Genomic DNA, 27769 nt, shown 5'->3' with positions numbered 1-27769 from the left:
CATCCATGCTGCTACAGATTGCAAAAACCCATTCATTCCCTTCCATGGCTGAGCAATATTCCATTGTATATGGGTCCACCTACTCTTTATCCTTTCTTCCATCAACAGAAACCCAGGCTGCCTCCACATCTTGGGGATTGTAAACAGTGCTGCAATGAACATATGAATACACATGTCCCCTCGAAGTAGCATTTTGGATTTCTTCAGATAATCCAGAAGTGGGATTAGTGGGTCCTTCTTTGTCTCTTGTTACAGCCTTTGTTTTAAAGTGTATTTTGTCTGGTATAAGTATTGCTACCCCAGCTTTTTAAATTTTTTTTTATTTCATGAAATATCTTTTTCTAGCCCTTACTTTCAGTCTGTGTGTCTTTCAATCTGAAGTGAGTCTCTTATAAGCAGCATATGTAAGACTTTTGTTTTCTTATGCATTCAGCCTCTCTGTGTTTTTTGATTGGAGTATTTATACATAAAGTAATTGTTAATAGCTATGTAGTTATTGCCATTTTATTGTTCTTTTTTTTTTTTTTTTCTATCTTGAAGTCCCCCTAACATTCCTTGTAATACTGGTTTGATGGCGATGAACTCCTTTAGTTTTTTCTTGCCTGGGAAGCTTTTTATCCTTCGATTTTAAATGATAGCCTTGCTGGGTAGACTACCCTTGGTTGTAGGTCCTTCCTTTTCAACACTTTGAATACTTTGTGCTAATCCCTTCTGGCCTGCAAAGTTTCTGTTGAGATATCAGTTGACAGTCTTATGGGAACTCCCCTATAGGTAAGTAGTTGCCTCTCTTGCTGCTTTTAGTATTCTCTCTTTGTCTTTAATCTTTGCCTTCTCATTATAACATGTCTTGGTGTGGCCTCTTTGTGTTCATCTGTTTGAGACACTGTACTTCCTGGACTTTTTCCTTTGCCAGGTTAGGAAAGTTTTCAGTTATTATTTCTTCAAATAGGTTTTCAATCCATTGCTCTCTCTCTTCTTCTTTTGGTACTCCTATGATGCTTGATGTTGTCCCAGAGGTCTCTTAAACTAGCCTCATTTTTTTTTTGGATCTTTTTTCTTTTTTTGTTCTGATTGGGTGTTTTCTGCTACCTTGTCTTGCAAATCGCTGATTCTCCTGTTTTATCTGAACTAGGGAGCAGCAACACTGAATAGTGTATTTTGAATGCTTTTGCTAGCAAAAATGCACTTACGAAGTTTAACATTATTTTAAAGTATTTATATTATCTCTAGGGTGACAACATCCGCCTTAATCAGCGTTTCAGTATCACAGCACAGCTTTTGGTACTTTACTATATACTGTCCTATGAGGAAGCTCTCCTAGCAAACACGAAGACTTTAGGTAAGTTGTGCATAGAGGGAGTGTTTTTAGTATTGGTTCATACTATTTGCTTATGTTTTGTTACTTTCCTAGCTGTTATATGAGGAAATCAGGTCAAATATTCTAACAAGCTCCAGTATTATTCTACAGCCTTTGCAGTATAGGCATTGTATACTCTGATGCATAAATACATGTATGTGTGTGCTCATAATCACCTCTAACGGTTCAGTCCTCCTTTTAGCAGGCTACATTAATAGATGGCTGAATTGAACTGTAGTCATGTAACTATTAGAACTTTGTTAAAACTTGGTTCTACAGCTTTGAAACTTCAAGCTGCCAAGAAATAACATCTGCCAATGCTTGCTTAAAAGTTTCTGCATTTTGAAAAAGGCTGTTGATATTAACGTCCTCTGAAAAGAAAAACATTAAATATCAAGTGCAAAGAAAAACTTCAAGTGCAGGAATTTAGAGCCAGTGAACATTACAGTTTCCCAAGTACCACGGATATGTCTTGTTCTGCTGGTGACCAAGAAGGAAATTTCACGCGTAATAGAGGAACAAAGCAGGAAAAAAGGCCAGACTTTGTTTTTGAATGAGTTAATTTGCTCTAATTATTTCCTTTATGTCAATAAAATTTACTTCATATAGGTTCTGTATAATCTTATCCTAACAAGTTATCACTTGTTATAAGAAAGAGATTGACATTTAGTTTGGATTAGTCAATTTCTAATTAGTCAATTATTCTGAATTTCTTAGCGTACCATTAAAAATTAATTTATCAAGTAAATATTTTTTGACAATTATTGAGATAATTTGTTTGTTCTAATTATATAATTCATTGTATAACTAATATCTTTATATTCCTGGAATGGATCCTTCTTGTTCTTGGTATATTATTCTTTTAGTATGGTACTAAATTTGATTTGTTTTTTTTTAATATGATTTTTTTCCATCTCTTTTTAAACAGGTAAAATTGACCTTTTTTTTCTTTTTCTCTCTCTTTCGTATTAAGTTTACACTAATTTCATAAGTGAATTAGTTTTCCATAGGATTTTTTTAAGCATTAAAATGTCACAAAAACTAGGACTAATGTAAATCGTATTCAAAGTACTCAACAGTTTTGTTGAGAATGAGATTAAATAATTAGGTTTGAAAGCCATATATTGGGAGAAATATGGAAATGTGATTGCTCATGTTGTGTATATGAAATAATGATCTTCTCATAGGTCTTTCATAATTACAACTTTAGTTCCTTCCTAAAGGATTAGGAATATCCTTAATAGCTTTCACAGAATGTTAAAGAGAAACAATTGGCTTTTGGCAGGGCTTCATTCGCTGTTAGTTCTTTGATGGGATCATTAAATGTGATCAGGATTTTGTCTTCAATTTCATAGGTCCAGAAACTTAAATATTGATACCCCTAAGCTGAAGTTGGGGACTCTAGATCTTAACACTACTAGTTAACATTTGAGTGCTTGCTGTGAGCCAGACACTACTTCAAGGACTTTATACTTGCTATGTCATGTAAACCCTCACAATTCTATGAGACAGGTAGTGTTGTTACCTTTATTTTACAAACACTAAGGCACAGGGAAGTTAAGTAAATTCTCTAAGTACTAAGTGTCAGAACCAGGATTTCACTATCACTGGAACCTGTATTGTTTTAACTACCTTCTCAAACACATTCTTACTCAATTCATAAAAGATTAGTGTGGAAAATTAGGATGCTAATTTATTCATTTACAAGGGGGATTATATCTAATCAAGAGGCTTACAGTCTGTATAGGCAATGATTCTGAACCTTTATTCTACACCTGGCATTTCTATACTTAATGTCTTCAACCAACAATAGTTGTTGAGCTTTACATTTACATTGTTGTGGTTTGTATTTGAAAAAGAATACGTATATTGGATATGCTTTTTCAAACGATAAACATCCTTGTTTAGATTCTCATGTGGTCCTGTGATGTATAAGCAAAGTACCTTAGAGGGAGATAAGAGTGCCTGGCATATAGAATATGGTGGAGATGAACAGAGAAAGGTAGCAATGAGTGAGGACCTGTACTCTGCTGGATTTAGGAATTCACTGAAGGATTCTGAGCATATAGCCAGAGACACATGATCTGGCCAAATCTTTCTTTTAAGAAGAGGACTATGGCAGCAGTGTGAAGGATGGATTAAAGAGAAAAGAAATTGGAGTCAGGGACATTGAGCCATAATAAATATTTAAACAAATGGTGAGTAGGTACTGAATTAGGACAGCAGAAAAAGAACAGAAATTAAGATGACTTGTCTAAGAAAAGGATCGAACTGGTAACTGGCTGAAGGTAGAAGTTGTGAGAGAAGGATGTGAAATCTGTGTTGCCCAACTTCCTTTAAAACATCATTCACCACTATAATATATACTGTGATTAAATTTAAGGCTATTAGATCATAAAGCTTCAAGCCATGTGGTCATGACTGTATTTGGTCTTCCTAATTAAATTTGGGAGTCTTGACTTTGATATCAAATTTTCTTTTTTCTTTTATTTTAGTGTAGGGCATTTCTGCAGATGGCTTCTATCACTCATTATGATTTTCCTCCCCATTAGTTTCAATTTTGGGGCATTTTCCAGATCTTGCCCTTAGGTATGTTCTTGTTCTTCGTGTGTATCCACTATTTTGGTAGTGATTCTTCATCTTTTATGAACTATATTCACAGATTAAGTGAATTAAAAGTGGTTGACATCATTTATGTTCCCATTTTGGGTTGAAGGTAAAGATTTCTGTTGTATCTGACACTTTATTTTTCTTATGCTTTTTATCTTTGACTGACAGCTGCCATGCAAAGAAAGCCCAAATCATATTCGTCTTCTTTAATGGATCAAATTCCTATCAAATTCCTTATTCGACAGGCTCAAGGGCTACAGCAAGAGTTGGGAGGTATTTTTTTACTTGCTTTTTACTGCTAACATTTATTGTTAAAAAGTATTTATGTTTATAATGTTATAAAATTTAATAGGTGTTCAATGTTAAAAATTCAAACAATTCAGGAGTGAAATTCCTCTTTACCTCCCTGACTAACTTACTCCTTGAAAACCACCCACCCTTCCCAAACTCTAGCTGTTTTGTTTTGGTGTGTAATTTCAGAGCTTTTTCTCTACAGGTTGAGCCATGTGAAATTGCAGGTATTCAACTATTTTTGACCTACAAAAATGCAGTTTCATATGATTGAAACTAATAGATACATACCTGAGTAAAAATTCTTAAACTATAAATGGTATTATACCCTATCTCTTCTGAGATTTGCTGTTTTCTCTTGGAGTCTTGGAACTCTTTTCTTCTCAGTACATGTAGATCTACCATATTGTTTTTAATTCCTTCATAATATTCCATGGCATAGAATTACTATAATATTTTTACTGTAAAACTGTCAAATAGAAATATAGTAATATTTTTTGAAATTCAATGTTTTTTCTTAATTTACTACCTCTTTATCATGTTTGAGTTTTGGTTTTCTTTTTTTCTTTTGTTTCTTTGAAGCTGGAGTTTTCTTTTTCTTTCTTTTATGGTTGGTTTCAAGGAGGAACATGAGCCTTCTTTGGCCAGATGTCTGCATTTATTATATCCTTGCATAATCAAACAAATGATGTCATATTTGGCAGTATTTGGCAACTAACATGTTTTATTGAGCAGATTATGAAATGTAGATTAATTTGCTCTATTGTAAGCAGTCATTTTTTGTGACCGTTTTGGGATAGTCTTTACATGTACTTGTACATTTAGATATTTAAATTTTAAAATACTACTTTTGCTTGTTACAGTGTCTTTTCAAACAGAAACATTAAGTTTTTATGAGAAAGGAAGCAGATGCTATCCCTACTGGTACTAAGCAGTGGTATTATGAGTTGATCTAAGTTGTATAATAAAGGGATGATTGGATCTAAAGTACTTTTATTACTACTAATACTATTACTACTACTCATAACTCTGATGATGATAATAGTATAATAGCGATATTTATTAGGTATTTATGTGCCAAGCACTTAGTATAGTGGTACTTCCTCTATCTAAACAGGCATTTTTACAGTATCATCATGTATTTTCTCATTGATATTATACAACAATAGTCATGAATAGCCAAACTATGCTGTAAGCAAAAGATTACAAACAAGACTTTGATTTAATAGAAGGAAGATTTCCCATTTGTTTTGAGCTTCTTTTGCCTTTAATAGACTATTTTTTCTTTTTTTTTTTTTTAATTATTTCTAATTATAGTTTACATACAACATACAATATTAGTTTCAGGTATACAACATAGAGATTCAACATTTGTATACCTTACAAAATGATCACCACAGTAAGTCTAATAACCGTTTATCACCATGGTTGTTATATTATTATATTATTGACTATTCCCTGTGATGTACATTCCATTCTCTTGAATTATTTTATAACTGGAAGTTTGTCATTCTTAATTCTCTTCCCCTTGTCCAGCCAGTCCCCCAACCTGCATTCCCTCTGGAAACCCTGAGCATAACCCTTCTCGAAGGAAGACAGATGCACCCCCTTGAGGGTATCAGCCGTACTGCTTCAGTTGGCTGACATAATAACATTAACAAATGTCTTCAGGCTATTTCCTTACAGTAAAATGGAGACAATATTGATTTCCTTGTAGGAATGTTAGTGTGAAATAAGGAAATATACATAAAGTGCCTGAGACCCTTTAGGTACTCAAAAGTGGGCAGTTTTAATTTTACCCACCTATAGCAATGATTCTCACTTGGGTTGGAGGAGAGGAGGACATGTTCTCTTGTAGAATAATAAGCCTATCAGAATTTCTGAAGTGAGGCCTTTTTCAAACCATATATGGTCTCCCCCAAATGGATAGTCTTTCTCCCTCTTTTCTTTCCTCCTCACTCAACTCTTGAACTACTGCTATGTCAAACAACTTTTCCTGAAGGGAGACTTTTATGTTGGGATAGTGTAAAAGAAAGCTTGAAAACTTTTGATAAAAAAAGTAGTTTCCAACTTCCTGTGTATCAGATCACTTGGTTATCTTTATTGAAGCATATTCTCTAGCTGAACTACTGAACAGAAGTTCTCAAACTGTAGTATGCATGCACAAGAATTGCAAATTCCTTTGTCTTGCTGAAAATGAAAGGGAGAAGGGAGAGAGAAAACAGATTTTTGTGTTTAAGAATGAAGAATCCAATCGACTTCTTATACGTTTTCAAGGGTTGCATTCTGCTTTATTACGTCTCCTTGCAACTAACTACCCACATTTATGCATTGTGGATGATTGGATTTGTGAAGAGGAAATCACAGGGACCCATGCCTTGTTAAGGCGAATGCTCCTGACTAATAATGCCAAAAACCACTCTCCTGAACAACTCCAAGAAGGTATAGTAAATTCAAAATCCTTTTACCCCTTTAGTAGTACAAAGAAATGTTAGGCTCATTGAAATGTTAAAATCATGCATAATTTTCCTGGGGGCATAACAATGTTTTGGTGAATATATTTTAGGTAATTCTCTTTGAGTTTAAGGAGTTGTAACTATTTCTTTTTGGCCTGCTTCTGTTTCCTGGTAGGTCCTACATTATATCACTAAACAGGTCATGTGCTTTTAGGAAGGTCTTAAACTGGTCAGAAGTAAGGGCCATGGAACAGAGCAATGTACCTGCTGTGGATGGATAATGTTCTAGCTCAGCGCTGTCCAATAGAAATACAATGAGAGCTACACATACAATCTTACACTTTCTGTAACCACATTGAAAAAGTTAAAAACAGGCAAAATTAATTTTAATATTTTACTTCACCCAATATATCTAATATATTATTTCATTATGCAATCAATATAAAGAACTATTAATGATGTATTTTACTGTTTTTCCATACTAAGTCTTTGCAATCTGGTACGTATTTTATACTTAAGCACATCTCATCTTGGACCAGCTACATTTCAAGTGCTCAGTAGCCAGATATGGTTTGTGGCTATTCTATTGCAAAGCACAATTCTAGATGTGTTTTACTATCAGCAATCTGCTGGGTGTTTATAGCCTATAAAGGAGAACACCCAGAAGAAGGTATCAAGAAGTTTGAATCTTCAAATGAGTGTTATTACCAAAAGTAACACTTGGGTATCTTTTCTTGTTTCAACCAATTTTTCAAATCAGACAGAATCACCAAGGAAATGACATTTGTCTTTGGGTCACTAATGTGATTTAAAAATGAGATTTTTGTTGTTGTTGTTCTTTATGAAATAAGTACACTTAACATGAATTTTTCTTACGCCCTTATTTTTAAGTATAGCCAAAACTATGGTTAGGATTGAAAGTTTTCCTGTTTTTAAGCAATACTGTTTTCTTGATTTGCTTGGCCTATAGTGTGGTAGAGCAATACTACATCCTATTTGGTAAGCTGTATAGAATTTAGATTATGACTGCTAAGTTTTCCTTTTAGCATTTTCAGCTGTCCCAGTAAGTCACACACAAGTGATGCAGATTCTAGAACACTTGACTCTACTCTCTGCCAGTGAACTTATACCATATGCAGAAGTATTAACCTCCAATATGAACCAGCTGTTGAATTCAGGGGTTCCGCGGCGAATTCTTCAAACGGTCAATAAACTATGGATGGTTCTTAATACTGTGATGCCTAGAAGGTAATTTCAGTGTAATTGATAAGTATATAGCCATGATTATATACAGTAACCTAAACTTAAATGTTGAAAAAAAATTGTTGAATATTTGGCAATATAAATCCTTTCTGAAGACCATTAATTAAACAGTTGTTATAACTTTAAGGAAAGAATAAACTTTATCTTAAGAAACAGGAACCTTGAAGTATTTGCAATGTGAGCAAGTTCTTTAAAAGCGAGCCCTCGTGTATAGTCATTGTGCCTAATTGTGATTTAGGTCACCGTTGTGATCATCATTGCAGTGGGTCCAAATTTTGCTGAACATTAAAATTACCTGGAGAGCTTTTAAAACTCCTGATCCCCAAGTGAAACCCTTGCCAGTTAAATCAGAATGTCTGTGGATACAAGTAAGGCACTGGTATTTTTTTGAGGATTCTCTAGGTGATTTCAGTGTGCAGCAAAGTTTAGAGAACTTTGGATTAATTATTTTGTGTCTTTAGTCAAACGGGCCTCTCCTGGTCTATAGATTGTACAGAAACACGTGGTCAGGTCTAAACAACGAAATACTGGGCTGGACTTAACCTGTGATTTTGATTCAGTAGGTCTGGGAATATTTATACTTTTTAAATTTAAAAATAATTTTAAATTATAAGTAAATTTTATATTATAAGTGAATTAACTTATATCAAATTAATAAATGCACACAACTTAAGTTAAATAGCATATACAGTCTGCCTACACCTTCCCATTTTAGACTATTACTCCTCAGAGACATCTATTCTCAGCTGTTTTATCTTTTTATTCTGGCATTTATATCTCCCCATACATCACAATAATATCCTTATAATTACTATGGTTTCCTGACTTTCCAATTTAGAAATTATCTTCTGACTTCCTACTATGAAAGATGAAGATTTAGCACTCTTACCTGCTTTCTCCAAAGTCCCTTTTCCCCCAACACACTCTTTCCCTTCATTTCTCCCAACACGTTATCTCAAAACTTTTGGTTAAAGCAATATGCAGTGTGCATATTATTATAACTGCATAAGTGTTATTTATAGTTGACCTATGTGATATCCTTCGATTACAATTTCTTTCTTATACGTCTGCCCTCCTCCACATCCAAAACACGAACCCTGAGCTAATGCTTGCCTCTTTTCCATTTGCTCGGGGTTTTTTAGTTTTGTTTTGCTTTGTTTTGGTTTTGTATCAATAACTAATTCATCCCCAAACTCCATTATTAAGGGGAAATTTACTTTTCAGTTAGTTATATAACACATTAGTAACATTTGTTTTCCTGGAAAACATTCCTTTCAGAGCTTTGCACAGTAGCTATCTTGGAATTGCTTTTGTCTCTCTATCGGATTCCATGTTTTTCTCTTTCATGGTCTAATTTCTGATTTTAGTGAGTAGAACCCACACTCAAGTTGCTTCCTGAGAAAAGTGTTTGGGAGACTTTTTTTTTTTTTTTTTTTTTTTTTTGAGACTTGCATGTGTGAAAAGGTTTTTGTTCCTTTCACTTATGACTATTTAGCGTAGGTATAGAATTCTAGCTCAGTTTTCCTTTCAGAAATTTGAAGGCTTCATTCTATTGAATGAATTAGAGCTTCCCTTATTGCTGTTGGATAATCTGATGTTATACCACTTCCCAGTCCTTTGTATATGGCCATTGTTTATTCTCTCTCAAAGGTTTTAGATTTTTTTCTTTCACTGTTTTCTGGAATTTCATGATGATGTATTTTGGTGTGGGTCTTTTTTTATTCATAGTGCTGAGTACTTGGGTGGCCTTTTTTTGTCTGGGCACTAATGCCTTCATTTCTAAGTCATTTCCTTGTATATTTTTTTCTTCAATAATTTCTTTACCTCTGTTTTCTGGAATTTTTTGTAATTTGGATTTTATTCTGAAACTTAATTCTGAGTTTTTTCCTCTATTTTTTAATTTATCATTTGAATATACTTTTTGGGCATTTCCTCAATGTTATTTTCTGATATTTCCTTTGAATTTAAATAAAATTTCTGTTATATTCTTAATTTCTAAGAGGACTTATCTGAATATTTTTAAATGCCTCCTGTTCTTGTGTTCAAATGTGAAATATTATATCCTTTAAGGATATTAATTATAGATTTAAAATTTTTTTCTTCTCATCCTTACATTCTCTGTTTCTTTGGAGTCCCTTTCCTTCTCTTTCTATATTTTAATTTTTTTCAAAGTAGAAGCTTGCTTTAAATGTCTGATGATTCTTGGCTGTCCATTCCTTTTTAAGAGTGGGCAAGCTCTATATGTGAAGTGGGGCTGGTGGACGCCTGGCTTCACTAAGTGGTTAGGTACCCATCATATTGGTATATCCCTCAGTAATTCTGATGTGCAGTCAGGTTAGTAAGTAACCACTTTTATAGTCTATTGATGTCTCATCTTAAAGTGGCATCTCACATTGAAATTTTATGATGATAAATATAGAATAATGACTTAATTTGTGGGGCCAGATACAGTTTCAAAGTGTTTGGTATTTCATTTATAGGTGTTATATTCCTATTTTATAGATGAGGAAACAGCTCAGAGAGACTCACTGACTTACACAGAGTCATACAGCAAGTATGGTATTACTGAGGTTTTAATTCAAATTTTTATTTTATATGCCATGATTATTCCATTATAATGGTGAAAACTTTTGAAATTATTTTGTTTACTGTTTTATCTTTATTTGTTTTAGAGACATAATAATAGGTTAGATTTCTGTAGTTTTTAATTTTTTGAAGTTCATTTAAACCAGTTTTCTATTTTATTTTTTCCTTAATATATCTTTCTAAGATAGAAAGGACTGGATGGATACAAGTTTCAATTATAATATAGCTCTTTTTGAACATGTGATTGTTTTCTCATCAGGCTGTGGGTAATGACAGTTAATGCACTTCAACCATCAATCAAGTTTGTTCGACAACAAAAGTATACTCAGAATGACCTGATGATAGATCCTCTCATTGTCCTAAGATGTGATCAGAGGGTACACAGGTATGTGTCTTTTGAGATTCATTTTTATTATAGAGTTATATTTTGAGAATCAAAGAAATTGTTTACAACTGTGACACTTTGGAAACAGCTTAAATGTCTGTCACTATGTCAATGGTTTTTCTGAAATGTCCAAATTTTCTATAGTAAACATGTAAATATTTATAGTGGAAAAAATATGTCAGTAGTTAAATAAACTATGTCAGTGTTTCCGAATATTGAAGATAAGAATCACCTGAAGTACTTATTTTTTTAAAAAAACCCTCAAGCTTCACTCACTCTAGACATCCTGTATCAGAGTTTCTGGAGGATGGGCCTGGTAATCTACATATGTAATGTTACCCAACAGTGAAAACAAATGAGGTACAGCTATGCATACGAATATGGAAAACATGTTGAGGACAGTATTTTTTAAAAAAGAACAAAATGATGCCTACAATATACTACTACTTACATTTATTCAGGTTTTTCAGGTTTTTCTATTTATTTAAACTGATCACGTTCTGGCTAATTTATAAATTTATATTCTTTCTTCTGTATTTTTCTTCTTTCTGTATTTAGATGCCCCCCACTGATGGATATTACTCTACACATGTTGAATGGATACCTTCTTGCATCCAAAGCCTACCTTAGTTCTCATCTGAAGGAAACGGCAGAACAGGATAGGCCTTCCCAGAATAATACATTAGGTTTAGTTGGACAAACTGATGGCCCAGAAGTTACTAGAGAAGAATTGAAAAATGCATTACTGGCTGCTCAGGTAAAAAAGTAAAATTTAGTCAAAAAGGGTAAGGGCGTCCCTGTTAATATAATCAGTTAAATAGATGGCATAGTATGCCCTTTATGTGTAATGGTGACATATTGTGCATCCTTTCATTACAGAACATACTATAATGATGTTTCCTTTGCTTCTGAATATCAATAGACTGCATTAGTAAAATCAGGAATAATCTTCATGATACTGATTCACTAGCCACTTAAATAAGATTTACATTTTAACAAAATATAAGACTTTTGCTTCTGAAAATCAAATGGTGGGAAAAAAATTAAATAGCGGACACAACTAGAACAAGAAGTATGTGTATATATACAAAGGGAGTCAAAAAAATGTATACACATTTTAAGAAAGGAAAAAACTATTAAAATTGTAATACTCAGTATATCGATAACAAAAGATGACTACAAGTCACATTTGACTTCTGCAATTACAGGAGGTGCTCGAAGTGGTTACCATCAGTGTAATTTTAATACAGTCTTCTCCTTTTGTAAAATGTGTATACTTTTTTTCAGCACCCTTTATTTTATATATATATATAAAATAAAATGTCAGGCAGTGATTAAATACTATGACAATATAAGTGGTTCAGTTTTATATTTAGAAAAGTTTTATAACAGTATAGAATTACACCGAAGCCTTAAGTGGTGGTTTTGAATAGTAAAGGAGATGTGAGATGATTAAATGCTCGGCAATTTGAGGTCTTCAAAGTAGAAATGTTTTTCTTAGTTTAAAATATATTTTCTGAAATCTTTTCATTGGCAATAAGGAGAATTAGAGTAATAATATAGGTCCACAATCCCTGATCTGTAATACAGAAATCCAAAAGCTGTGAAAACTGAAGTATGTTTTTGGTAATTCAATTGGCAGAAAAACCAGACCTGATGTGTGACCTCATTTGTGACAAAACTTGACCTGAATTGATGTGAAGCTATTTATGGCCTTTATCCCACTTAATGTGAATATTGGTATGTTTTCCTGCAGAAATATTAATACAGTGTTTGATTACAGTGTGCTACCCTAGTCTCTAGTTGAGGTATTATATAATATTACAGTAAAAATAATTCTGAGTTCTAAAATAAATCTGGCCCTCAGAATGTCAAATAAGGGATTGAGAATTGTAATAGCTACCACACTTATACAATGCTTACTATATGCTGGGTGCTATTCTAAGTTCTTTATGTATATTAACTCATTTAATCTTTACAATCAACCTACGAGGTATGGAGTCCTATCTTCTCCATTTGTAAAGGAGAATGAGACCCAGAGAGGTTAAGTGACTTGCTCAAAGTTATACATTTAGTAAGTGGCAGAACTAGGATTCAAGCCTTGGCATTCTGGCTCCAGAGTCTACAAATGTAAATAAAACAAAACAGTAGCAACACAAAACCAAAAACCCATCAACCTGAGAATGATGATTAGAAAGTAAAACTAACCTTAGTTTATAAATGATTATAATGTAAGGCTAACCTTACATTATAATCAAGTTCTTAAACAATTTGATCAAGGAATTGTTTTCTTCAGGCAGTAGCTGTCTTTCAGAGATACATGTCATATGTGTGTGTGTGTGTGTGTGTGTGTATGTATGTGTGTATGTGTGTGTGTGTGTATATATATTTATTTTTAACTCCTTCCTGCTAGATGAGAGTGATTATAACTCTCCTTTACATGTAGGGGGATCAAATAGATCATCCCTCAAGAAACTAGTAGGTTGGTGCAAAAATAATTGCGGTTTCAAAGGTTAAAATAATTGCAAAAACCGCAATTACTTTTGCACCAATCTAATACTGTTCTATTTTCACACTCAAGCTTGTAGACTGAGCGACATTTAGTTGTACAGATTGAATGGGTGAGATGGATCACCTTATAGGGAGAAGGTGTATAGTTTTGTTCAGATTCAGGTGAGAACCATTGCCCTATAGATGGGTCACTTTTTTTCCTAGATGTATTTTTTTTTAGTTGTACAGATTGAATGGGTGAGATGGAATCTTGCATTGCAAAACCAGGACCTTAAAGAGCCCGTCTTCAAATTAAAAGGGAAAAGAACTTTGGGAAGTGACTTTTAGGCATTAATTACTAACCACCATCTTCAGAGGAATTAATTAGTTGGTAGCCAGGTGAGAAAAAGAAAGGGAATACAGGTTAGTATCCTGGGAGAAGTAGGAGTTTAAGAGGAAGAAAAAGAGATTCTGGTAGAAGTCCTTTTTTTGTTTTTGTCTAGGGACTGTTTTGGATGTCACTGAATCAGAATACTCTTCCAGCAGATGTTCTTAAATTGGAGTGCATGGGTCTGCCTTAGGAATATGTGACCACCCTGAAATTATGCAATATGTTTGTTTACATATGTTAATTTTTATAGGGAGAAAGTACATAGTTTTGTTCAGATTCAGGTGAGAACCATTGCCCTATAAATGGGTCACTTTTTTTCCTAGACATATCCCCCACCCCTTTTTTAAAAAGAAATAGTTATTTTTATAACTTCTGTAAATGTAAAAAAAAAGTCAGATTTGATTTCAAACAAACTTCTCAAAAACTTCTTAAATTGACTTTTGTTTGTTTGTTTAATTTGCTTGTAGGATAGTGCAGCTGTCCAGATTCTCTTGGAGATTTGTTTACCTACTGAAGAGGAAAAAACAAAGGGTGTCAGTCCAGACACCTTGCTAAGGAATGTTCAAAATGTCATTACTACCACTACTCCAAATAAGGGAACGGAGGAAGAAGACAATTTGCTTTGTAACCTTCGAGAAGTTCAGTGCCTTATCTGTTGTCTGTTGCACCAAATGTATATTGCGGATCCCAACATTGCTAAGCTTGTTCACTTTCAGGTCTGTTTTCAAAGAATGGTGCTGTATGGTTGAACTTTATTTTGGGGAGTGGGTGGGACTGAGTATTTAATGAATAGGAAATATTTAGAAACTGGATATCACACAAATAATAATGCTCCTTTGCAATATGGAGAAAAATCCAGATTTTTTTAGATTTTATTTCAGCCTATTAAAATGTTCAGATAATTTACCTCTATTCTAGTGTATCAGAAAGATGAAATACCAGGATGCATGAAGGCACTCTAGCCTAATGAGTTACTTTTATATAAAGGAAGTAAAGCTTTTGTTCGTATTTTTATCTGTATTTGATTTATAGTTATTTTATTTCTAACTTATTCCCCCTTTCTTGTTGAGATAGGGTTATCCATGTGAACTTCTGCCTCTGACAGTCGCAGGTATTCCATCTATGCACATCTGTCTGGATTTCATACCCGAGCTTATTGCACAGCCAGAACTTGAAAAACAGGTATGATCATTTTGGAGCTTTAGGAAAATTTTGATTTCTCTCCCGTCTTGCTATTTATAGAAAACGTTTTACAATTTTAATACTTAAAGATAGTCTTCAGAAACATGTAATATTTGGATTTTGTGTTGCAGATATTTGCTATCCAGTTGCTTTCTCATTTGTGTATCCAGTATGCATTACCAAAGTCACTCAGTGTGGCTCGCTTAGCTGTCAATGTCATGGGAACTTTGCTAACAGGTGTGTAGCCAACCAGCACCAAAACTTCTAACAAAGAAGTACATCTTTTTTTCTGAATTTAGTAACACGATGTTTTCTGTGTCACTAATTAATTTATGCCATCTTTTGAAAATTTTCCTATTACAAATGTGATTTATAATGTAGAGAAGATGAATACGTAGGCAAATTGTATCTTTCATTTTGTGAATGACTATATATAGATTTATAATAAATAATAAGCTCCCCACATTTTATAAATGGAAATCAAATCTCTGAATGTAATTATGTCAATAAAAAACAAATTACAATTTATTGCAAATGCTTAGAGTTCCAGGAAAATATAGGCATATGTATAAATAAGTATATTAATTGCTTCCTTAAGTTCTATAACATACCCTAACATTTTAACCACCTGGTTTGTAGAGTAAAATCATATGAAAATAAACTCTTTAAGAGATATGAACTGTAATTCAGCCTATTAAAGTAATGGTTTAGTTAGTTTCATATTCTTCCTCAGGGCTCCCATAACACTCTGTTCATTTTTCTTTCCATTGTATTCACCTCATGTTATAATTACTTGTAGTGGTTAAGAGCTTAAACTGCCTGAGTTCAGTCCCAACTCCACCACTAACTGGATGTGTGGTCTTAAACAAGTTTCTTAATCTAAGTTTTATTTAGGAATTTTTCCATATAAAAGCAGGTATCATTATAGTGCTTTCTACGTTCATAAGACTTGTGAGAATTAAGTGAAGTAATGCATGTGATGCACTATATCAGTGCTTGGGCATAAGGATTTTATGTTGGATGATGGCTAACTACTAGATTGTGAGCTCCCTAAAGGCAGAAGCTGGCCGTGTCTTAGAAAACTGAGTATCCTCAGCATAGAGCATGGTGCTTAGTATATTGTATAGGCCATCTAGGTTGAATTTATATCTGTAAAACCAAAAATTCTGTTTCATTCTTTCCAACAGTTTTAACACAGGCTAAGCGATATGCTTTTTTCATGCCAACTCTGCCAAGTTTGGTCTCTTTTTGTCGAGCATTTCCTCCACTGTATGAGGATATTATGTCTTTGCTAATCCAAGTAGGGCAAGTCTGTGCCTCTGATGTTGCCACTCAGACAAGAGACATTGATCCAATTATTACTCGTAAGTAGTAACTTATTTTCAAGACTTGTTTAATATCTCAAACACAAACACCAAAATCCTTTCTAGGTTTCTTGGTTAATTAATTTTTTCCTTATGTTTTTAGGTCTTCAACAAATAAAGGAGAAACCAAGTGGATTGTCTGGAATCTGTAAAGATCCGTCTTTTAAAAATGGATCCAGGGACACTAGAAGCATGGATCCTGATGTACAGCTCTGTCATTGTATTGAAAGCACAATAATTGAAATAATAAACATGAGTGTTAGTGGAATTTAAAAAAACAAAAAACAGAAAAATGACTTAAAACAAAAAAATGAAGCTGTCTGCTGCATATACCCAACATGAATCTATTATCTTATAACAACGCTTAACTGGGAACAGTAACGTCTTGGAATACTAAAATGATTCAATTCAACATGAATACAATTTAGAACTCTCGAGAATTATGCTTGCTTGTATTTGATTGGCAATTCTTTGGATCTACTTTGCTGGTATGCTTACATTGTAGCGGCCGAGATTTTCTTTCTATTGGGAACACATTTAAGAAATTGATCACTGGAAACTGAATTTGGCCTTGTATTTAACTTTTGAAATGAAGAGAAACTGCCATGCCTTTAATTTCTTATAAAAATAAATTTGTGGGTATCCCTAGTATTTATTTTAACTGTCAACTAGTAACAAAGTTTGACAGTGATACAATGATGAGAAGGAGAAAAAGGGAGAATTCAGGAAAAATTAGGAATTTAAATAACAAAATAGAAATCTCTAAGTAATGATAATGCAAGATGAAATTCCATTTCTCAAGAAATAGTATTGAGAAGACTTTTAAAAAGGCAAATAGCTTTTTGTAGATGATTTCCATGGAATTGCAGATGAGGATTTTAAGATTTTTACATATTTGTTTCAATTTTTACTGATACATGAAGCCATATGTTTAAAGAGATACTTGAATTAATTTGGAGTTTTAAGATACTGGTTTAAAAGTGTTTACAGAAACATCTTTGTGCAGAGAAAAGAACCTGAAAGGAGGGTCTTAACATTTAGGGTTTTTTTAAATTTATTTTTATAATGCTTTACTCATTATCAATGGTCAGAAATACATTGGGATCTAATTAAAGTTTAGAGCAATAAACCCCACTGGGTTATAATTCACATCATAATTTTAGAAGATCTCTGAATAAGAAAATATATACAATGTTTGGACCTCAGGAAAAATTCAAAAGCAGAAAATACCATATTGCTGAAGGATTTTACAGTCCTGTGTTAGTAACTTCCATTGATTAGGTAGATGCATTCAGGTAATCCACAATCCTCATTTTATTCTTAATTAAGTATCCAGTGTAGAAGGTACCGTGTTTCCCCAAAAATAAGACTGGGTCTCATATTAATTTTTGCTCCAAAAGATGCATTAGGGCGTATTTCCAGTGGATGTCTTATTTTTTCATGTATAACAATTTACATTTATTCAAATACAGTCATGTCATCTTCCTCTGGAACATCGTCATAATATACTAAATGCGTCCGTCTGGCTGACGATCTTCACTGGGGCTTATATTCGGGGTAGGTCTTGTTTTCGGGGAAATATATACTTCTCTTTGCTTTCTGAGATATACCTGAATGATTCTCCCTCCTGCCCCCCACTTAAAACAGACCTCTTCACTTGTAAAAGAAATTAGGCAGGCTAATAAGACAGAGTGGTTTTTAAGAAAAGGAATTTAACTTAAGACCTTTTACTAGCAAATAGTCACATCTCATTGTCCTCCTTTGTAAAGTGGTATTACTACTGGCCCTGCCTCATAAGGGTATTACATAAGAACTAATCTGTAGGTGTTTCAAATCATGAAGTGCACAGTATCACAGATGATAGATGCTTAATGTTCGATTAAGTAATGTTGTGAAAAATAAAAGCATACACTTAAAAAATACCATAAGAGTTTTCATATTTTTAAACAAGGCAGTTTTGTAGTCTTTTAAGATTAAATACAACTGCTCCCGTTTTGTTTTGAAATGGGGGCTTTGGAATATTTTGTGTGGGTAGATAATCTCTAGGAGTTCAGAAAAGGTTGAAATATGTTTTCTAACTAAACGCAGTGCACATTCCTGGATCAATTTTCAAAGACTGGTCAAAACCTGCTGTGTTAAAATAATAACATGCTATTTTTCATCAGATTTGTTGATGATGTAAATAAAGTGTGTAAATATATTAGTAAATGTTAATATTCATGTATTTTAAGTTAAGGTTATAAAATTTGTCACAATGTGATTTTTTTATTCAAGTGAAAACAGATGTGTGCAGATATTTTGAATATTGGTTTATAAACATTCATATTCTTTATCATGAACTTGTAGTTTTTTGTTTCATTTCACTACTGTTAACCTGAATGGAACAGTTCAGGGGACTGGAATCCAAGACTGTCTGGCTCCAGAGCACAGGTGGATCCCTTTTTGTTATATATCAAATGGCAATACACGGTTAGAGTCATTTGAGAGCCTTAGAAATTTAGGAGAAAAAAATCAGAGTAGTTACGCTGGAGCAGCTGCTTAAAAGATTTGGTATTTTAAAAATTTGTAAAAGCAGAACTTCAATTTGGAAGTATTTTTAAGGATTTATCTTTATACGTTGTCCTTCATTCCACTGTCTTAACAGTAAATTACATTTTTGTACCTTCCCTTCATCTTTGCTTATGCATACATATGTTCACATAACAGAATTCATAATACACAGTTTGGAGTTTGCTTTTTTTCATTTAACTCTAGAGATGGAATTTGTTTGCAGGTTTAGTTTTTCTGATTATTTTATTGGCTTCGTAACGATAAAAGTGATAAAACTATCTCCCTATCACTAGGCTGGGAAGCTTATGACTTTTTTCAGTATTACAATAAGCACAGTAATCAACTAACTTACTACTTTTTCTCTCTTAAGGATTACTTCTTTAGGATAAACTTCTGAGCCGGAAATTACTAAATTAAAGAGTAGAATTTATTTTTAGGGGTGTAAGCTTTGTCACTTGGGGAAGATGTAAAACTGATGGTGAGGTAAACAAATCAACTCACCTCCAGGTGCACCCTCTTGCAACTATCCTCTCCCCAAAGTAGTTTCTCTAATTTGAGAAACGCCCAGGTTTTCCTTTTTTGGGACACCAGTATTAAGCCAAGTTTAGGCTATACAGGATTTTTAACAACAATTTGGCGAGCTCGTGATTAACCACCTACCTTTGTGGACACTGACATGCACTTGGCAAAAAAGAATAAACTGCTTTTAGGAGGGATAAGCCTTCACGGAGATAAAAGGAAGTGATCTGGCGCTGGCGACCTCGAGAGCGTTTCTTTGGTCGAATTTGGTATCTGGGAAAACTTTGATTACTGTTATTGCAGCCGGTTGTCAACAAGCCTTTTCGCCTAGTTTGGCTCAGTAGTCTAGCAATTCCCGCCTCATTCTTTTCAAAACCCTGGCTGCTCTAAAGTTCGGAAATCCAAATCGCGCAGCATTGGTGAACGTTCAGAGAATTGGGCAACTGGGCAAGGCTTATTAAAGGTGTTTCCTCTCTGTTGGTCTACAGACCTTAAGAATAAGACTTCGAGTTTGCAAGGAAAGTGGGTGCACTGGTTAAATCACCGGTTTCAAAAAGTCAAACGGAGAAAACTTTCCCTTTAAATCCTTGGGTTTTGCGCGATGAATTATTTTCTCAGGTGTTCGCTTTCCGGTGCCGCCAATTACTTTGGGTCTATTCTTTTTTGGCGGAGGCTTCCATTGGGTGCCAGAGTTCGCGTCCCCTAACCTCGCGCCAGGGTTGGGTGCTTGATTTCTGGTCTCGGCGTATGATTGGTTGTCTGAGCTCGCCCGGCGATTGGGTGCTGGGAGCCGAGGGGTGGGAGGCGGGAATTCATCCGGGAAAGTGCTGTTCGGACTGATGAGAGCTGTAGGAGAGAAAAAGTAAAGCGGACCCGAGCCCGCGACCAGGCCCGGGGAGTAGCAGCCCGGGGAGGAAGAGAGCGAGGCTTGTGACCTTTCTTCAGTGTCAGGGCTTCGCTTTTGCTCGCCGGTATCGATTTCCTTTTCTCGCGTGAATCGGAGCCCAGTCAGCGTTGCTTGGGTTTTCCTCAGACCAGGCAAGTCAGCCGCCCCTAGGGAGGGCGCCACGCCTGCCGAGGAGTGCTTTCTGCTTTCGCCCATCCGCCTGGCAAGCCCACCGGTGTTGACTGGATCACCTGCACTTCGGGCATCTCAACTGGCAGAGGGAGGAGGGAAGTATAAGGAAGAAAACCTGGGGAGGAGCGAGCCCGTCCTCACCTAGGAGCAGAGGCCTGTTACGTATCAGCCCCCGGCCTCGCATTAACTCTTGGCGGCAGGGGGCGACGCGGCAGGCAGATCATGTTTTTTGTTTTTGTTTTGGGGTTTTTTTTGTTTTGTTTTTTGTCCTTTATTTAATATTTGGGGGAAAGAAACCCATTTTGAGATGCTTGTTGGCACAATTGGGGCAGGGGTTGGGTTGATTTCTAGGTGATATCTGAGTAACTAGACCAACATTGAGTTGTTGATTCAGATTAAGGGGCTAGATTCCACCTAATCTCATTCTCAGAGCGTCACAGAATCACAAAACATTAGAAGTGGAAAATAGGTTACAGTAGTGGTTCTTAACTTCTTTTAGAACCCATAAGCAATGATTTAGGTTCTTATTGCCTTCATAACCTATTGAATTGTTATTTTAACCACCCCTCCATCCCCAGATTGAATTTACCATTTTTTTCACTGTTGCAAATAACTCCTCACTTGATAACAGTGTGTATCATTTCCCCCTCTATTTTCAATTATTTCCTTGAGATATGTTTTTGGGAATGTGTTTCCTTGGGAATATGTTTCTGAAGACTTTCTCTCAAAAAGAAACAGTTATGCACAGAATCTTTTGCGTGTCATATCAAGAGATCACAGTCTCTGAATTACATCTGTGGATTCCACCTTAAGAAAAAGGTGTTTTAGAAGATGTAGGGATTAAAGGAGATCATTTCCTCAGTGTCAGATACTGGAGTTTATGCATATTCTGTACATTTCCTTATTTTTAAGTCAGTGCTTGGCTAGTTTTCATAAAAACCCTATCAGAGAGGTAGCATTTTCTCCATTTCACAGATGAAGCAGGCTAAGAGGGGTTAATTCCACACAGTGGAATCCAAATTTAAGCTTTTCGTACTCCAAAGCCCACTTCTTTCCATTAAATACTAATTATTTAGCACCTACTATATGCCAAGGAGTTTTCTCCCTTACAACAGTTTTAAAATTAATAATTATTACAGATAAGAATCTTAGTCAAGAGAAGTGAAGGAGACATGACCAATGTAACATACCTGAGTTGTCACAACCTGACCTAGAACCTATACTTCCTAACTCCTGGTCCACAGCTTTGACAGAGTAGGGATACAAATTCAGATTTGTCAGATTTCAAGACATGCTAACAACCACTGTAATTTATAAGACTAGGACATTCTTTTATTTCCATTTGTTTTGTTCATAGGTTTATTCCAATTTTTATTTCCTGACTTTTACTGTTGGATATCTGGTTTTCTTTGAATGGCATAGTTTTAATACTGATTTTCATTTGTGTTGCAGTTAGAAATCTGAAGTAAATAAGAAAGTATAATGTCTTCAACGTGGTCTGAATATACAATCGGTGGGGTGAAGATTAACTTTCCTTGTAAAGCTTATCCATCACAGCTTGCTATGATGAATGCTGTAAGTGTTTTTCAGCAATTATTTTAAGTATTAAGATACAGGTGCTTGGCGATTTATAACATGCACTGTGTCTGTGGCTACATGTAAGGTAGTAGTGTATTCCAGTTTTAGAAATGATGGTTCTTGCATAATTAAGGCACAGATTACTTTTTTTCATTTCTTAGGGAGAGGTAAAAAGGAATAAAGTCTAGATTCAACTAACTACTAATTCTCCCTTCTGCTATTGCTATGTTCCCTGAAGTGCAACTTTATTTCTCATTGTTATATTTGTACTTCTGATGGAAAGAGACTCTGAAGTAAATTATTAATTTTTTATTGTTTTTGTGTCCATAGATTGTCAGAGGATTAAACAGTAAGCAACATTGTTTGCTGGAGAGCCCTACAGGAAGTGGGAAGAGCTTAGCTTTACTTTGTTCTGCTTTAGCATGGCAACAGTCCCTAAGTGGTACGTAGTTGGTTGTTATCTTCAGATTGCTTATTGGGACATAAACAAATATAATAAAGTACTTTTTATCTAAAATGATTCATCCATATTCTTGTTAAGTTTTCTCTTTTAAGATGTTTCTTTATGATGTTACATATCTTCCAAGAGTTTCGATATAGTAGAATATGTTCAATTAATCCTAAAACAATTTTGAGCATAATGTAATCCTTTATTTGATGATTCAGAGTATACATAAAAATATTGGGATGCTTAGAGTTATCATGAAAATAGTTCCAATAATTTATATGTAAAAAATGCAAGAGATGGGGCTGTCATGATACTATAACAGGAATAATTTTTTTATTTTAGTAAATCCTTTAATATACTTGCATATCTGTTCCGTTCTCATGATATTAGAACATGGAATACATAAAAAAAAACATTCTAGTTGATCTTTCTACTTGTTTAAATGCCAGATAAGCGGAAGTTTATTGTAATAATGGGTTTTTTAAAACCTAATTTGCTATTTATTGATTTAATTTATTGGGGCAACATTGGTTAATCACATTATGTAAGTTTCAGGAATACAGTTCTATAATACAGCATTTGTGTATTGCACTGTGTGCTCACCTCCCAGTTTACTCTCCTTCTGTCACCATATATTTGACCCCCTTTACCCTCTTCATTGTCTTCCTATCCCTTCCCTTCTGATAACCACCATTCTGTTGTCTGTGTCTCTGAGTTTGTGTATTTTGTTTGTTCATTTTTTGCTTTGTGTTCCACATGTGAGTGAAATCATATGGTTCTTGTCCTTTTCCATCTGACTTATATTACTTAGCCTCGTACTCTAAAGATCCATCCATGTTGTTGCAAATGGTAGTATGTCATCTTATGGCTGAGTAGTTTTCCGTTGTGTACTCGTATATGTACCACATCTTCTTTATCCAATCATCCATCTAAGGACACTGGGGTTGTTTCCATGTCTTGGCCACCGTGAATAATGGTGAGGTGAACATAGGGATAGACATATGTTTTTGAATAAATGTTTTCAAATTTGGGGGAGTAGACACCCAGAAAATGGATTGCTGGGTCATGTGGTAGCACTACTCTTAATTTTTTGAGGAACCTCCATATTGTTTTCCAGTGGCTGTACCAATATACATTCCCATCAGCAGTGTATGAGGTTCTTTTTCAACCTCTCCAACACTTGTTATTTCTTGTCTTATTGATAATAGCAGGTGTGAGGTGGTAGTAATATTGTTTTTATGAATTTATATTCTTTTCCATTACTTTTATTTATTTGTTAACAAATGCCTAGTAAGTTACTTTTATGAAATGATCTAGTATACATAATGGATCTGACTTATAATAGTGGATACATTTTAGTTCCATAATTAGATGGCTTTGACCTGATATATTAGGAGGGTTTAAAGTTAACCATTGGTGTGTGTACATGTATGTATGTATATGTGTTTATATTTATATACTATGTTTTTTAAAAGGAAATGTTTGTGCTATTAATAAAACTGTATTAAAATAAATTAATACAGTTTTAAAATAAATCAGTACAATTTTAAAATAAAACTATTTTATTTTAATACAGTTTTATCACTAGCACAAACATTTCCTTTTAAAAAACATAGTATATAATATAAAATAAAAATATTTTACAAGCTTTTGGTCATCCATTTTGATTCTTACTGATGTTAATCTTTGGGGAAGATGAGATTATTTGTTAATAACTTAAAACTTTAATGGGAGACTCTGGAAAATAGAATTAGTAGTTTTTATGTAGTACAGATGGGAAAATAATGTCAGTACTGTTTATAGAAAATAAAATAAACTATTCAGCTTTTTTGTAGTATCTATGAATTGTATATTTATACACTTAGGCACCCAATGGAGACATATTACAATTCTGTATTAAAGTATTAAAATTACCTGTTTCATTTCATTTGAATATTGACCTTGAAATGTATTTTGAACATGTGTCAGAATTGATACATCATGAAACATGTTTCTATTTGAAAGAGAAGTATAATGTGGAAATCATTTAACCCTTATGTATTTGCATTATTATTTAACATGCTGAGCTTTCAAATTCTTCATTTAGGGAAATAACGGTAATTAGGAATATACTGTAGGTCTTTATTTTAATCCTTCCTGCTTGATATTTTAATCTTAATGTAGATGATACTTGAGTGTTCCTTTATTACAGTATTAATTGTTGACTATTAGATTTTTATGAATTATGTAAGCTGATGATAACTTCTCTATAAATGTTTCTGGCATAAGTGTTTCTCTCCTGTCCTAATGTGATGCTGCAGATAAGGTAATCAGCTTGTTCCGATTTGCCAGGTACTTTCTCCGTGTTAGCACTGAAAATCTTGTATTCTGGGAGACTCCCAATCCTGGTCCAATTGAGATGGTTGTGTTCACCCTACCGGCAGAGGAAGAAGAATGTTTTTTTAATTAGAAATATTATAAATAGAGGTTCTTTTATTTTTAGGGAATGAAAGCTTAAGTAAAAAAGCTGAAGTACCTTTGTCATGTTGTTGTACATGCCATTCAAAGAATTTTACAAACAGTGACATGAACCAAGGAACTTCACATCATTTCAACAGTCCAAGTGCACCGCCTTGTGAAAGAAATTGCACTTCATCACCTCGCCAAGGTAATTTATATTTTTCCTGAGTCTGTTGGTGTCTGTAATAGGATCATTACTTATTGCTGTTAATGAGACGTAAGTTAGATAAATTTGGTTAGTATGATTGATTATGCACCGCTACCTATTTTCTCTGGAATTTTAAAATAATACATAGAGTGGTTAGAAATCTGAACTATTTTATTCTTATCTTGACTTTTAATTTATTCAGAACTTTTGCTAGTTTATATCATTTTTTGAAGAAGGCAGGGCAAAATAAATGATATTCAGAAATTGATGTTATTTGTAGGCCGTATTGTTTATTATATGTTAGAATTTTATAATACATATTGATTTGTATTGTAAGATAAAATCTAATTAATTAGCCTCGTTCATTCTTCATAAATTTGCCTGAACTTCTAAGGCTGGTATTCTACATGAGGATCAGGTGTATTTTAATTATGATCTTTAAATAGTTCCGATTAGATTTATTTAACAGAACTATTTTAAGAATAACATAAGATTATTAATTTTTAAAAAAATATTTCTTCAGCTTTGACTATATGGAAAGGATTGACTATTGTTTGCCTAAACCAGAAACCTAGTTGACATCCTGTCCACTTTGTTCTTCCTTATTCCTCAGTGAAAATCTCTATCTCCATTGACATGTCCCTAGTCTAAACTACCATCTCTTATTTGGAGCGTGCAGTAACTTCTTTTCCTGCTTTTACTCATGGTTTTTACTCGTTAACTAATCACTGGCAGGGAGACAAAGGTTGCCGTGATTGACTTTAGTCTAAATAGGATCCACTGCGTAAAATCAAGGATGGACTCATCTCCCTCTAAAGCACATGACTGTGTGGAGAAGGGTAGCTGCTTGAAGGAAGTGTGAATCCGTTAGGAATGAGGAAGAGGAGGAGGTGGAATAGATGCGGGAGAGGTAACCCGTAGTGTTGTCTATACTGTTTTGACCCTTGCCCTTTTGGCTTTCTTTTCCTTCCTTTAAAGGGTCATGCTTTCTCCTTCCTGTAGCCTTTGCTTGTGGTAGTGTCTCTTCTGAGATGAGTTCCATCTTCAGCTTGTTACCTTGTTCATCCTTTAGGTCTCAGCTGAAATGTCACTTCTTTGAGGGAGACGTACAGACCTTTCCATCAGACTAGGTTTGGTTTTCCTATTGTATTCTGTCATCTTACTTTGTACATCTCCTTCAGAGCACTTGTCACAGTTTGTGTTATCCACGTGTCTGTGTGCATCTTTTATTAACCTCTGCTTCTCTGAGCAGTCTGTGTACTCCCTGAGGTCAGGGACCATGTCAGTTTGCTTACTGTTGTATCCCTAGAACCGAGCAGAGTGCTAGATAAAGATTTGTGTATGTCTGATGGAATTGATTTTGAGCTAATTATAAAAACTCTGGTTTATTTTATATATATATATATATATATATATATATATATATATATATATATAACCTATATTTTTTAAAAAACAGCTTTATTGAAATATACTTGACATAACAAACTGTATATTTCAATGGTACACTTTGGTGAGTTTTGACATGGGTGTACCTCCATGAAACCTTCACCAGCATCAAGATGGTGACCATGTCCATCGCCTTCAAAAGTTTTCCTACCCCTCCACGACTCACCCTCCCCAAACAACCACTGATTTGCTGTCTGTCATATAGATTAGCTTGCATTTTCTAGAGTTTATATAAATGGAACCATATAGTTTGTACTCTTATTTTGTCTAGTTTCTTTCACTTAATTCTTTGGAAATTTATCCATGTTGTTGCATGTATAAATTTGTTTGTTCAACAGTTTGTTCCTCTTCATTGCTGAGTCATATTCTGTTTACTCATTTATACTCAGTAATATTTACTCAGTAATATTCTGTTATTTGGGCTATTACAAATAAAGCTACTATGAACGTTTATGTATAAGTCTTTGTTATGGACATATACTTTCACTTTTTCTGAGCAGTCTCAGAGATTTAGATCAGGAAAATATTACTAAGAGCAATGTCAGAGAGTTACTGCGCCTATGTTTTCTTCTAGGAGTTTTACAGTTTTGGTCTTTGGCTCAGATTTTTTTCTAAAAAAAATTGTGTCTAAATGTAAGTTATTTATGCTAATTTTTTATGACTTCTTCTATAAGACTCTCCTGGAAAAACTACGCTGGCTGCAAAGTTATCTATCAAGAAACAAGCATCCTTATACAAAGATGAAAATGATGATTTTCAAGTAGAGAAGAAAAGAATTCGACCTTTAGAAACTACACAGCAGGTAAATAGAGTTGATTGGCAGTGAAATAATTCCATTAGGTATAGCTGAACAAGGCTGTCAGGTATCAATCTAGTTTTAAGTGGCACTTGCAGAGATTATTTGGGTCACAGATGTAAATTAACAGGTAAATTATTGTAGCTTAATTTTATGTAGTTACTCATTACAGAGGAGTTTGTTATTATAAAAGATTATTTACAAAAACATCATTAAAGTGAAACTTCATGGCACTTTCTTATATATGAGAAATTTTATAGTGAAATATTTACTTAAGGCATATATTCATCATATAGCTACTTTGTACTTTTTAACTTCTCTGTTGTTTT

The 27769-nt window shown here is 34.1% G+C and overlaps 2 protein-coding genes across 5 annotated transcripts in view; both read left to right on the top strand.

Annotated features, from left to right (window-relative positions):
- INTS2 (integrator complex subunit 2) overlaps positions 1-18714 on the top strand; it is a 38641-nt gene extending 19927 nt beyond the window's left edge. For all 4 annotated transcript variants that reach the window (XM_019732620.2, XM_019732621.2, XM_019732618.2 and 1 more), the window contains exons 15-25: positions 1231-1339; positions 4136-4240; positions 6536-6700; positions 7761-7962; positions 10823-10948; positions 11507-11705; positions 14297-14545; positions 14904-15011; positions 15143-15248; positions 16199-16375; positions 16479-18714. In XM_019732620.2, coding sequence (XP_019588179.2) covers positions 1231-1339; positions 4136-4240; positions 6536-6700; positions 7761-7962; positions 10823-10948; positions 11507-11705; positions 14297-14545; positions 14904-15011; positions 15143-15248; positions 16199-16375; positions 16479-16648 — 1716 coding nt within the window. In that variant the 3' untranslated portion in view covers positions 16649-18714. The remainder of the gene's footprint in view (positions 1-1230; positions 1340-4135; positions 4241-6535; positions 6701-7760; positions 7963-10822; positions 10949-11506; positions 11706-14296; positions 14546-14903; positions 15012-15142; positions 15249-16198; positions 16376-16478) is intronic.
- Positions 18715-21883: 3169 nt separating this feature from the next.
- BRIP1 (BRCA1 interacting DNA helicase 1) overlaps positions 21884-27769 on the top strand; it is a 153031-nt gene continuing 147145 nt past the window's right edge. Inside the window, exons 1-4 of the mRNA XM_019732469.2 lie at positions 21884-22097; positions 22431-22542; positions 25031-25195; positions 27319-27446. Of these exons, the coding sequence (XP_019588028.2) occupies positions 22005-22097; positions 22431-22542; positions 25031-25195; positions 27319-27446 (498 nt within the window). The 5' untranslated portion in view covers positions 21884-22004. The remainder of the gene's footprint in view (positions 22098-22430; positions 22543-25030; positions 25196-27318; positions 27447-27769) is intronic.

This window comes from Rhinolophus sinicus, linkage group LG15 (genome assembly GCF_036562045.2).
Source record: "Rhinolophus sinicus isolate RSC01 linkage group LG15, ASM3656204v1, whole genome shotgun sequence".
In the NCBI taxonomy this organism is placed as follows: domain Eukaryota; kingdom Metazoa; phylum Chordata; class Mammalia; order Chiroptera; family Rhinolophidae; genus Rhinolophus; species Rhinolophus sinicus.
This window is presented reverse-complemented; position numbering and strand designations above follow the sequence as displayed.